This window comes from Hyperolius riggenbachi, chromosome 5, assembly GCF_040937935.1.
Source record: "Hyperolius riggenbachi isolate aHypRig1 chromosome 5, aHypRig1.pri, whole genome shotgun sequence".
Classification (NCBI taxonomy): domain Eukaryota; kingdom Metazoa; phylum Chordata; class Amphibia; order Anura; family Hyperoliidae; genus Hyperolius; species Hyperolius riggenbachi.
In genome coordinates, this window is record NC_090650.1 from 10704250 (window position 1) to 10718116 (window position 13867).

Genomic DNA, 13867 nt, shown 5'->3' on the forward strand with positions numbered 1-13867 from the left:
GTCTATGTGACCCCGAGCACTGAAGCCCATAGAAGGGGGGGGACGTGTGACGACATACAAGCATCGGGAAAGGAAAATTACCGATAGGTAAGTAACAATTTTCCGTTTTCCCTATGCTTTAATGTCGTCACCCTTGGGACTTAACTAGGAACAAAGAAGGGAGGGAGACCAATTGCTGTGCAACCAAACAAAAGTTTACTTAACATTCAGTATGTGACAACAGTACAGCCCTTCCAAACAAAGCAGATGATTGTGAAGTCATATCAACTCTATAGTGCCTCATAAAGGTATGAATTGTCGACCAATTCGCCGCTTGGCAAATCTTATCGGCCGGAACCTTATTGAATGCGGCCCACGATGTAGAGATACTTCTCGTGGAATGTGCCAGAATCTGTTCTGGCGGAACTAAGTTAACAGTTCTGTAAGCTAACTGTATTGCTTTAACTAGCCATGATGCTATCGTTCTTACTGATGCCGGTTCACCTTTCCTACAGCCACTCGGAACTACCCACAATCTATCAGTCTTTCTGAAATCTGCAGTGGCTTGAAGGTAACTTTTTACCGCATGCACTACATCTAATGGGTGTGGCTGTTGTGAGTCCTCCAAGTTAAAGGCAGGTAACGTCCAATCTTGATTGAGATGGAATGTCGTTGATACTTTTGGAATAAATTGTTGAACTGGTCTTAGAAGTATTCGGTCTGGGAAGATCGTTAGATATGGTTCTTGACAACCCAGTGCTTGTAGCTCCGATACGCGTCTGGCAGAGGCTATTGCCACTAGAAAGATTGCTTTAAGAGTCTTATTCCAAAGGCTACAGCCTTCGATGGGATGGAAGGGTGGACAGGAATAAACATCGAGAACTAGCGGTAGGTCCCACTTGGGGAAGACTGGTTTTTTAGGTGGCCTCACCTTAAGAACTGCCCTCATAAATTGCTTCACTAAAGGATTAGTGGCCCAGGTTATTCCCGTAAATGATGTTAGAGCCGATGCATGGACCTTTAGAGTGTGGTATCCTAGACCTAACTCTAGGCCCTTCTGTAGAAAATCCAGTATCTGATGGGGTTCTGGTTTCATTGGGTCAAATCCCTTTTCCTGGGAGTGTATGAGAAATCGATTCCATACTCTTTTGTAAGTGTTATTTGTCGTAGGTTTTCTGGATCTCAGCATGGTCTGTATCACTGCTTCTGAGCAGCCTTCCTCCCTTAGCCTTTGCCCCTCAGGTTCCAAGCCATGAGATTCAGTCTTTGTGGATCCTGATGATGTATTGCCCCCTGATGCAGTAATTTGGGGTTGGGATTCAAAGGAAGAGGTGGACACACGCTCATCTCCATCAGCAACGGAAACCAAGGCCGATTGGGCCAGTGTGGTATTATAGCTATCACTGTGATCCCCTCTGTAAGTATTCTTAATAATAGTCGGAAGATTAACGGTGTTGGAGGATACACATAAGCCAGGTTTGAATCCCACGGTGCTGTGATGGCATCCACCGCTGTCGCTTTGCTGCACTGGTGTCTGGTTATGAACCTGCTGCATTTCGTGTTCTGAGGGGTCGCCATTAGATCCAGGTCTGGCGTTCCCCACTTCTTGCATATTTTCTGAAAGACTTCCTGAGAGAGGCACCATTCGTTGTTGTCTATGGTGTGTCTGCTTAAGTAGTCCGCCGTGGTGTTGATCCGACCAGGAATGTAAACCGCTCTCAAGTTCCAAATGTTCTGTTCTGCAAACTGGAAGATTCTGGCAGACTCCTGTAACAGCTGTAGACTTCGTGTCCCCCCTTGCCTCCTTATATAGGCTACTGCCGTTGAGTTGTCCATTCTCAGTAGTACTGTTTTGCCGATTACTAGCGGCTGAAAATGCAGTAGGGCCTTGTAAGCTGCCCGTAACTCTAGTATATTTGCGGGTGTCTGTCCCTGATATGTCTCCCACCGACCTTGGGCATTCAGATGGTCGCAGTGGGCTCCCCAACCTCTCGCACTGGCGTCCGTAGTAATTATGGTCATTACTCCAGGCTGAATCAGATGATTCTTGCACAGGTTTTCCTCCATCGTCCACCATGATAGACTGTTTTTCATAAGAGGTGTTAATGATATGATTTGGTTGAAATTCGTTTTGTCCCATTGGGACAGAAACCCCCATTGAAAAGGCCTCATGTGCCAATGGGCCCACCGGACCATGGGGATAGTAGAGGTTAGAGCCCCTATGTAGCTCATGCATTGTCTCGCAGGTAGGCTCCTCAATGACTGTATGCGTCGGGTCCTGGCTATAATTCTCTGTATCTTTTCCGATGGTAATGCTATCGAATTCCTCTGTGTGTTTATCAGAGCCCCTAGGAAGACCATCTCTTGAGTCGGTTCCAGTACACTTTTGTTCGTATTGATCCTCCATCCGAATTGGTTCAGAGTGTTCATTAGTACCTCTCTGTGTTGCTTGATTATGCCTATCTCGTGGGACAGTAGCAATAGGTCGTCGAGGTAGTGGAATAGACGAAGTCCCTTCAAACGGAGGAGGGCTACAAGAGAGAGAAGAATCTTTGAAAATGTTCGGGGTGCCGTGCTTATCCCGAACGGAAGACACACGAACTGGTAGTGGTTGCTTCCGACCGCGAATCTGAGATACTTCTGGAACGGAGGAGCAATGGCGATATGCAGATACGCATCCTCCAGATCCGCTGAGAGCATCCAGTCCGAGCCTCTTATGCACTGCAATATTGACTGTAGCGTTTCCATCTTGTATTTCTTCAAGAGGATGTGCTGGTTTAGGAGTCTCAAGTCCAACACAGGCCTCCAGTCTCCTGTCTTTTTCAGTACAAAGAATAATGGGGAGTACAGGCCTTGTTTCCTTTCTCTCACTGGGACTGGAGCTATTGCCCTTTTTTCCAGTAGTGTTTGTATATAATCTGTTAAGATTCTCTGCTTGTCCTTTGCTTTTGGTATTCTTGTTGGGACGAACTTGGATTGCGGGGGTCCTGATTTGAATTTCCAACGGTGTCCCTGCCGCACTGTCCTTATAACCCATGGGTTGGTTATATTTTCTGCCCAGACTTGTCCAAAATGCTGTAGTCTTCCCCCCACTGGGCATGTCTGGGGGTTTTGATTGTCAAAAAGACTTCTGTTGCGGTGTTGATTGCCTAGTGGCATTCTTCTGCCTAGTAATTCGTTGCAGATTTCCCTGGCTGCTCTGCCAGTTTCTCTTAAATTCTCTTCCCGGTCTGTAACTCCTGGCATTTCTGAGCCTTTGTTGCTGGTATCTTCCGGACTGCTGCGGGAAGAATCGTTTGTTCCTCCTGTCCTGCGGAATTAGTCCCGATTTCCCACCGGTCACTCTTTTTATAGCCGTATCCATTTCGTCCCCAAATAGGTGTTCTCCGTCGTATGAAATTTTACACCAATCTTGGCGAGATGCAGGGTCAGCCATCCAAGCTTTTAGCCATAACGATCTTTTGGCCACCACTGATGAATAGATGGTTCTTGCGGAACATCTGACTATATCGACTGCAGCTTCCCCTATGTAGTCGGCTGAAAGCCTAAGGTCCTCCAGACCGGTTATTATTGCTTCTCTGTCCGCTTCTGCTCTAATCGCTTCCTCAATGTTTTGCGTCCAAACTTTCAATGCTCTTGATACTGATGTCAAAGCTATCGCGGGTCTGGCAGCTCCTCCAGCAGTTGAGTAGATTCTCTTTAATTCAGAGTCTATTCTCCTGTCCATTACGTCTCTAAATGTAACGGCATCCTCACGAGGCAGTGTTGTCGGCCTTGCAAGTCTTATCACTGACGCATCTACTGTAGGAGGGTTGTCCAGCTGTTTCGAATCTTGTTCCTGCATCGGATATAACTTTCCAAGCCTATTATGAAGTGGCGGTCTCTTTTCTGCCTTTTCCCACTCCTCCTTAATTATTTCCGCGATTTCTTCCATCAACGGAAAAGGTGTTATCTTGTTCTTTAGATGGGCGTAATACTGCTTCTGCTTTTTAGGCTTATCGTCTTGCTCTGCGTCATCTTCCCATTCGATTGCCTGTCTCACTGCACAGACAAATGGCTCCACTAGCGCAAAGTCAAACCCTACGTCTAACTGATCCGTATCCTCCGGCTCCGAAGGTGGATGTTGTTCCATTGAGGTAGAAGGTATTATCGGCATTGCCGCTATATATTCCCTCATAGATTCCTGAACCGCCTGCTTTATAAGGTTCGACACGTCTACCGGTGCGGGTTCTGGTTCTCTTGATCTATCCTCAAAACATTTCCTGCATACCGCCTTCCCAGGCATGACCGGCTCGCCACAAGCCCAACATCTCTTAGAAGAACGTTCATAAGATCTTGACCTTCTTCTTGATCTAGACCTATGTCTTCTATGCGATCTACTTCTATCTCTATCCCTTCTGTAATAGGGGGAAGGACTTCTCCTCCTGGAACGATAAGGGGATGGGCTCCTTCTCTTCGAGTAATGTGGGGATGGGCTTCTCCGTTTAGAGCGATGTGAGGATGGGCTTCTCCTCTTGGAGCGTTGTGGGGATCGGCTTGACTTCCTGGAGTTGGATCTAGGTTCTGACAGTCCCGCCGTCTGTTTCCTTGCGCTGTATAGGAAACAGAGACTGCTGTTACCATATGCACTCTGTTACTGACGAAAGGGCACCACCTACCTTAACCCCTCCCTACCTTTCAGCCCTTTGCTGATCTTTTTGGCGTGTCCCGGGATCCGGAGAGGCAGAAGAACCCTCTGCAAGAATGAAGGAGAGAGGGAGAGAGAGAGAGAGAGAGAGAGAGAGCAGCTATAAATCCATTTTCCCCCAAATGTCAGAATGATGTAAGCAACAGTAATCTACTTTAGGCCTACCGTCTTCCGTCAATACTATGGCCTGGGGGCCCTCTGCGGCGTCCATACTATGCGTGCGATACGCGTCTGGCTCCTGTGTCTCCAGGCGGCAAGCGGCAAGCGAACGCGCGCTGGGCCTTTTGAACTCCCGCCTTCCTCCTTCCTGCTTGAGCGGCCAATGCGTATGCGGAGGAAGTGACGCGTCGGAAGTGGCGTCAGCCGGCCTGCGCGAGTGCGTGGAACGCATCCCCGCCGCCGACCCGGAGCGGAAGACCTAGGGCGCACGTCAGTGCGAAGAAGAAGCAGGTGAGAAGGATCCCGGGCACCAGAAAAAATCCTTGTTTAAAGGATTATAAGTGAGGCAACTATCCAGGTGCGCAATATATGTAAATTTCCTTCAGGTCATTTATACCTTCATATACACATATACGCCAGGCCCTCCTGAAAGACCAGCAGAAAACAGGGGTCCCCTACTCGAGCTAATTTATAGCTATTGGGGGCTTCACAGCAGAGGCAACTGTGGGAATAGCCGGAGGAACCAGCTGGTAGGGAGGGAAAAATAAAACTTTACCGGAACCCGGTGCTTCCTAACTTGTTTCCTACTTCTCTACGGTCCATGGGGTGAAGTGCGAGGACAGAAAAAAAGACTGGGGAAGGGGATGAGCAACAAACATTTATATCTACAAGGTCCTATGGGGTAGAGGGGGCGGGGCATCTACCCAAGGGTGACGACATTAAAGCATAGGGAAAATAAAATTCCATTTACCCACTATTCTGTGTTTATTATGCAGTCCACAATCTGACCCTGCATTGCAAGCATTCCAATATAATCATAAATGTTTCTGCTGTAATTAATCTTATCTCAGTCAGCCTGGCTCTATTCTGGCACATTGCCGAGGAGAGGGAAGCTTGTTATCTCCCCTCCCATGATCCTGCTCCTCACTGATTGGCTGAGAGCAGTTCAGTGTGACAGGCTGAGGCTGAGAAGGGAAATACACCTCACCACTCTGCAGAAGCTGCTGAAATACGATCTATAGTGTGCTCACGTGTTTACAAAGCAAGCTAGATATGACATTGCAGTTTCTAGGAAAAAAACAAGAGTAAGGGAGGAAATGGCATCAGGATTGGCATCAGCCAGAGACAGTAAAGATGGAAAATGCCTGGAACAGTTTTTTCATTATTTATTGGGCCCCATTCACACTAGAGCTTTTTGCTGCGATTTCGGCAAAACGCTCAAACCCTATGGGCCCATTCTTACTTGGGCGATTAGCGCTAATTGCCGCAATTCGCCCAAAAAACGGGAAAAAAACGCAGAACGCAAACGAGTCGCCTGCACCATTTTCAGGCGATTTCCCAGCGATCACGTTTCAGTGCTATAGAAGCGCTAAACGTGATCGCAGTAAAATCGCTGCAGTGTTCAGTGATTTTTTCCACGTGAAATCGCGGAAAAATCACTCATGCAAAACACCGGCAAAAATCGCTGGCGTTTTGCAAGTGTGAATAGGGCCTCATATAGAGTGCAATGAAATCAAAATGTGGAAAGTACAATACATGTGTTATGTAAGTAATTAGAACAAGTAGTTATCTACTGATATATGTGTGTTTTTTTAAGAAAAGATGGTAAGAGCACCAGAGTATGGCCCACATCTGCACAGTAGTTCTGCTTGTGCATTGCTTTATTCTCTATGCATGAGAGGCTGCGTGCTACTGCGCAAACCCTACCCTACCGGCGCCTGTGCACTGACTGCGGTGCGCCCGTTACGAAGGAGAGAAAGAGAAAGAGGAGGGTCCTGCAGCAGAGTGGTTGCGGAGGATAGGGAAAGATTCAAAAGAAACCATACTGTGGTATTTACCTTTGGGGGGGGGGGGCTTTAGGTTTACTTTAAGTAAAAAACACACATTTAGAAATTATTATTATTTAGTATTTATATAGCGCCACCGCCGACATCTTCTGCAGCGCTGTACAAAGTACATAGTCATGTCACTAACTGTCCCTCAGAGGAGCTCACAATCTAATCCCTACTAGAGTCCTATGTCTATGTATGTATCATGTAGTGTATGTTTTGTAGTCTAGGTCCAATTTTAGGGGGAAGCCATTTAACTTATCTGTATGTTTTGGGCTGTGGGAGGAAACCGGATTGCCCGGAGGAAACCCACACAGACACGGGGAGAACATACCAACTCCTTGGAGATGTTGATCTGGCTGGGATTTGAACCAGGGACCCAGTGCTGCAAGGCGAGAGCGCTAACCACTACGCCACCGTGCTGCCCAATGTACCAAAACACTATTTACCGTTTTAAGGTAAATACATTAAAACGGTAAATATCATTTTATGATACATTTAACATCGGAACGGTGCGCCATTGAAAAATACAGGGGGGCTAGTGTTAGGCAGCGGGGCCGGAGGAGGAGAGTGTTAGGTAGCAGGACACTGGTGTTAGCCAGCCGGGGTGGAGGGAGTAGGATTAGGTGGAGGGAGGATGTGTGTAATATGCATACATTACCGTGTCCCGGCCGGCGATCGCTCCTTCACTTCATAGTTAGCTTGCAGGAGTCCTGCATCCAGCCAATCACCATGTAGAAACTGAAGCCGCATGGTGATTGGCTGGATGCAGGACTACAGCAAACTTACAAAAGAAGTGAAGGAGCGATCGCCGGCCGGGACAAGGTAATGTATGCATATTACACACATCCTCCCTCCAGGTAATCCTACTCCCTCCACCCGGCTGCCTAGTGTCCCACTGCCTCTCCCCCTCCCCACAGCCCCGGGCCCCCTACCCTCCCCCTCCAGACCCCTGCTGCCTACAGAACAGTTAAAAACGGCACACATTTGTTTAACCCACAAACCAATAAATATAGTTCTAAAATGTAGATTGATGTTTCCATAACAAGTTCATAAGCAAAAGCTTGTTTTTCATAACTTTTCGGGCATATTTAGAGAGACATTGGCTATTTTATGTTTTTTTTTTTTAATTGCCATATGAAGTGCCAAGGTAAAAACCTGTGAGCTTACATTTCCTCATCAATTCTTCAGATATCATCCCACCCAGAACCTTCGCACCTCCCAGGAGGCGTACATCAAAAAAGGGCGTCGGGAAAAAAGGGGGCGTGGTGTAAACGATAAGCAGTATTATCGTTTATAAAAATATTGTGTAGAATTTCGTTTACAAATAGTGTTTTAAGAATTTATAAATCATTAAATCATTAAATAATGTGTATGAGATCGGCAATTCTTAAAACGTTAATCTTCACTGTTTCTAAACTGAAACTTATATTTACGTTTGTTAAAAACCCTCCCTGTACCTATCCCTAACCCCTAGACCCCCTGTTGGTGCCTAAACCTAAGACCCCCCAGTTGGTGCCTAAACCTAAGACCCCCCTATTGGTGCCTAAACCTAAGACCCCCCTATTGGTGCCTAAACCTAAGACCCCCCTGTTGGTGCCTAAACCTAAGACCCCCCTGTTGGTGCCTAAACCTAAGACCCCCCTATTGGTGCCTAAACCTAAGACCCCCCTGGTGGTGCCTTAACCTAAGACCCCCCTGGTGGTGCCTAAACCTAAGACCCCCCTGGTGGTGCCTAAACCTAAGACCCCCTATGGATAATAATGTTTTACAAACATTAATAAATAAAAATGTAAATAAAAAAATGTAAATAATTTTTTTGGGTGGATAATAATGTTTTAGAAATGTTTTAGAAATAGTGATTTAGTATCTTTATAAACGTTATTCGTCACGGGCTCATTTTGTAAAGTTAAATCATCACAAGCACAGTTATAAAACCTTAAAAATCTCCGGGCGCCGTTTGTAAAAAGTTAATAATCTCCGGCGCCTTTTTTTCCCTGTTCGGCGCCCATTAAACGATATTTATAATGGCAGTGAATGGGGCGCCCTTTTTGTCCACTTGTCTCATGCGCCCAAATCTCCTGCTTCCCCCAGGAGACCCTCTTGTCCTATAGCTTGGTCACCGCCTCCAGGACTTCTCACAAGCTGTCCCTCCCCCTTGGAACTTTTTCCCCCACACTGCCCATCATGCCCCAAGCCTGGAAACCCTCAAAACATACTTTCAAAACACAACTGTTCAGACAAGACTATAATTTGCTATCGGTAGCATTGCAGGCACACTGCCTCGTCCTCTAACCCGTGTCCCCTTCCATAAAGTCTCCACCCCACTACCCTCTAGACCAGGCATGGGCAAACTTGGCCCTCCAGCTGTTGAGGAACTACAAGTCCCACAATGCATTGCAGGAGTTTGCCACAGTCATGACTCAAAGGCAAATGCATTGTGGGATTTGTAGTTCCTTAACAGCTGGAGGGCCAAGTTTGCCCATGCCTGCTCTAGACTGTAAGATCACTAGGGCAGGGACCTCCTCCTAGTGTTTCTTATTCTGCTGTAATGTATCATATGAACATGTACCAGTATTAGTGATGTCTCAAACCACCCATCAGCTATGTCTGTATCTGTATTGTTGACTATCCTAATTATTAAGTGTTTATATAGCGCCAATATTTTCTGCAGACTAGTGCTTTATTCAGTATATAAAGTCTTGTCACTACCCGTCCCTCAGAGGGGCTCACAATCTAATCCCTACTGTAGTCATATGTCCATCAAAGTCTAAGGCCAATATATATAGGGTAGGCAATGATTTATCTGCATGTTTTTGGAGTGTTGAACGTCTCATGTATCTATGCTCCCAATGTTTTGTACTGCGCTATGGAAGATGTTGACGCTGTATAAATAAAATAATAATAATCTATTAACACTTTATGGATAGCCCCCCTAGTAAATGAGACCCAAGGCTTTGAATAGAAATGAGGTAGGTTTGTCCTCCAATCACAGCTGCCTCCTCCAGGGGATTCCCTGCCGTGATTGGCTACTGACCTGCTCAGGGCCAGCCACTCACCAGAGAGCATCTACTCCACTGACTCCATTCTGACATGACGCAGTCCTCTGGACACGGGAGCTTGCAGTTCCGAGCCCCCAGCGGCATCTCCTCCGGCTCACACAGGTAATCTTCCACCACGTCTGCCGGGCCGTCCACCGTGTTCTGCATGCATCTGGCCACCAAGAAAACAATCATAAACCAAGACTGATAATAATAACACTGCTGAAGAATGGTGAATGTGTGAGTGTGCTGCAGTTAGCTCTGTGGCCAGCAGATGGCAGCATAAGCATGCTTTTGGACACAGAAGCTGGTAATCAGCTTGTCAGTGGTTCCCAGCTAGGAATGGTCACTGAGATGTTGATTGCAAAGCTGTTGTCCTAAGGCTGAGACACCAAAGTGCGCCCCTCCATCCCTCCCACCCCAGCCGTCACACACTGATTGCTATTACACTAAGAGGCCCCTCCATCCCTCCCACCCCAGCCGTCACACACTGATTGCTATTAGACTTAGAGGGCCACAGTGGGTGGACTGTGATTTCATGGTTTCTGACAGGGTTTCACACTGACGTATGATGCATGCACCGCCCCCTGACATATGACTCATGCACCGCCCACTGCTTACTATATCTAGAGTCAGTGTCATGTAGGGGCCAAAAACATGTTTACTATAACAGAAGTATTATTATATCTGGGTTAACTATGTCAGGCATTGCTCCCATAGACTTATAATGGAGATTGGCCGGGACCTGGGGAGGTAGTTTACTATACTCGAGTTTATTATAACAAGATTATACTGTAACTATTAAAATGGAATGATTTTACACTGCTTACACTCACTCACCACCCCGATTGCTATTACAATTTCTCTTGGTAAAATTATGACTTAAAGAGAATCTGTACTCTAATATTCTTACACTAAAAAGCATACCATTCTATTCCTTATTTTCTCCTGTGCCCCTCTGTGCTGTTTCTGCCACTCTCTGCTGCAATCCTGGCTTGTAATTAACAGTTTTAGGCAGTGTTTACAAACAAACTAACCAGCTTGTGATAGGCTCACATAAGCAGAGTGTGTGAGTCATACAGAGTGTGCAGGGGGCCTGCAGAGGGTGTGTATCGCTTCTATCCAATCACAAGCAGCCCTGCACATTCCACACTTTCAAGCCTTAGCCCGACAGACACGACAGAGGAAAGCAGATAAGATTTATTACAGAGACAGAGCAATTAGGAAAGGCTGCAGTAAACCAGAGCACATTAGAACAGGCATAGGAACTTATAGGATAGAAGAACTAAGGCTGACAAATGTGTTACAGAGTCTCTTTAAGGCAGCGTTTGCACTGGCGCTAAAAAAAAGTTCCGTTTAGTGAAATGAAACGGAATGGATGTGAACGGATCCTATGGAAATCAACAGAATTCCTTCACTTTAGCCCATTCTGATGAGCGGATTGCAACTTTGCTTCTTGTATGACTTTTTTGGATTGACCACGGAAGCTGACGGAATCAAAGCTAGCTGCTTGCTGCATATGTTTCACAAAATACACACCTGCCGCTGTTCATACGGGTCCCTGCACGCTAGAAAACGCCAGCTCCATCAAAAGCATCAGGCTACCATTGGTTTGCAACAGGCCAATGGTAATTATTCCCTCTCCAGAGAGAGTTTTCATTGGCTCACTGAGTAGTGGACCAATGGAAATCCTCCCAGGTGCTCATGGAGGATTCGTATTGGTCTTTTGCTAACCAATAGCAGCCTGATGCTTCTAATGTGGCTCTGGGATCAATGTACCTGTGATTCTAGAATGCAGGAACGTGGCGATGGGTACCAAGCGGGTAGCAAAATGAAAATGGATCAGAAAACCAGATGAGAAACTGATGCCCAATGTAACAAACTGGTCCATTTAAATTTAAAACAGATCAGTTTTAAAGTGAATGTTTACCGTTTTTAAAAACAAAAAGTCAGATACTCACCTAAGGTGAGGGAAGGCTCGGTCCTAATGAGCCTTCCCTCTCCTCTCCCGGTGCCCGGTCCCGCGCAGGATCCCCCGTGGCAGTATTCGACCAGTTCGGTCAAATACTGCCACTTCCGCAGCCGAAGGGAGCTTTCGGAAGGCTTCGGGAGCACTCTGGCTCCCGATGACGCGGCCGCTCCATACTACGCATGCGCGAGCGCCCTCTATGACGCGCTCGCGCGTGCGTAGTATGGAGCGGCCCGTCTTCGGAAACCCGAGTGCTCCCGAAGACCTCCGAAGTCCCTGCGGCGGCGGACGCGAACGGGGGAGCCAGCGCAGCACCGAGGGCACCGGGAGAGGAGAGGGAAGGCTCATTAGGACCGAGCCTTCCCTCTCCTTAGGTGAGTATCTGACTTTTTGTTTTTAGAAACGGTACCCATTAGCTTTAACAGGAAGCGTTTTTCTCTGGTACAGCGTGCATGCAGCCTTACGCCTAATTCACAATACAAACTGCAAGTGCTAAGCACTTTTGTGAAGCCATTTTTTGTGCATTTTTTTTTCCAAGCAATTTTGTATGGGTTTTTGTTTTGCGATTTTCTGTGTGTAGACACACAGAAAGTGCACTCTTTGACCCACACTGAATGCCTTTTAAAGAGGAACGGTCGTGAAAATGTTAAAATGTAAATTACATACAAATAAGAAGTACATTTCTCCCAGAGTAAAATGAGCCATACATTACTTTTCTCCTATGTTGCTGTCACTTACAGTAGGTAGTAGATATCTGACATTACCGACAGGTTTTGGGTCAGTCCATCTCTCCTTAGGGAATTCTCAGCATGGCCTTTATTCTTTAAAAAGACATTCCCTGAAAATTATTAATACATAGATACTGGCCAGCCTTCCTGCTCGCTGCACAGTATTTTGGCAGTTGGACGGAGCAACTGACATTCACTAAGTGCTTTACCCTGAGAACCCCCCTATGAGAAGATGGGCTAGTCCAAAATCTGTCGGTAATGTCAGATTTCTACTACTTACAGTAAGTGACAGCAATATAGGAGAAAAGTAATTTTTGGCTCATTTTACTCTGGAAGAAATGTACTTCTTATTTGTATATGTTTTAAATTTTAAGATTTTCGCGACAGTTCCTTTTTAAAGCAAATTTGCCAGAAAAACGCTCAAAAAATGGCTGTTCAAAGCTTTTTTAAAGAAATTTGTAATTTTTCCTATATCTTGCATTATAACGCAATAGCCCAGAAAAGGATGCAGGCGTTTACAGCACTTTTTGAAACGCTAGCGGTTAAAAAGAAGCTCAAAACGCTCATAGTGTGAGCCAGCCCTTACTCGGGGTTTGAGAAATCAGGGGAAGATTGCTGTTTGCATTTACGGTGATGGAGAGACGTGACATCATGACATGACATCATACCTGACTTTCTTGGTCTGCACGCCCTCCCCGCAGTTCTCCTTCAGGTCCACGCTGGTGACTTTACAGATGCTCCAGGGCTCGGCGATCCACACGTACTGATTGCAATCGCTGTGACAAGGAACCACTTCATACACCTGCAGACCACAATACACCGTGATGGGAAACTCTCTATATTTATGCAAATTCCTAAAGTGGCAGCGAGAGGTGACAGCAATCATGTGATTACCCCCATTCTCTGAGAGACGCTATATTGGCAGAGGCGTCTGCCCTGAGGAATTGTGGGTAAAACACTCAGCCATCTGCCACTGTGCTGACGCTACAAACAGGCCAGGATTCATGGCTGCTGAGGCTCCAATTCACTAAGATCTGTTCCATAAAATGGCACGTTCTGTAATTTGCCTCATCCGGGAAAAAATACTTTGAGGCCCCACTCACATCTAAAACTGAAAACGCAAAACACAGCGCATTTTTGTGCGCTGTTATCCCCCCCCCCCCCGGCGCTGCACTGCACGCTGTGTTTTTGTAAAAAGCGCTTTTCAGAGCGTTTTGTTCATTCACTCACTGACGCAAGCCAGGAAGTGAACTCTTTGGCCCGGAAAATAATAAATACAATGGGCTTGATTCACTAAGACAAATAGCACACCTTATCAAAGTGAACACGCCTTATCAGAGTAGCATAGCAAACTTATGCCAGCTAATTGGCAATGACGAGAGCTCCACTTGTCCTGCCCTGAGCCCCTGCGGGTTTGTTCATTGGCTAATTATTTGTTGTTCCAAACTTAAAGAGAGTCTGAAGCCTCTTAAAAT

The 13867-nt window shown here is 46.3% G+C and overlaps 1 protein-coding gene across 1 annotated transcript in view; it reads right to left on the reverse strand.

Annotated features, from left to right (window-relative positions):
- The window catches only part of THSD7A (thrombospondin type 1 domain containing 7A), a 570344-nt gene that overhangs the window by 38455 nt on the left and 518022 nt on the right, over positions 1 to 13867 (reverse strand). Inside the window, exons 19-20 of the mRNA XM_068235085.1 lie at positions 13061 to 13194; positions 9714 to 9867 (exon numbers count right to left, since the gene is read on the reverse strand). Of these exons, the coding sequence (XP_068091186.1) occupies positions 9714 to 9867; positions 13061 to 13194 (288 nt within the window). The remainder of the gene's footprint in view (positions 1 to 9713; positions 9868 to 13060; positions 13195 to 13867) is intronic.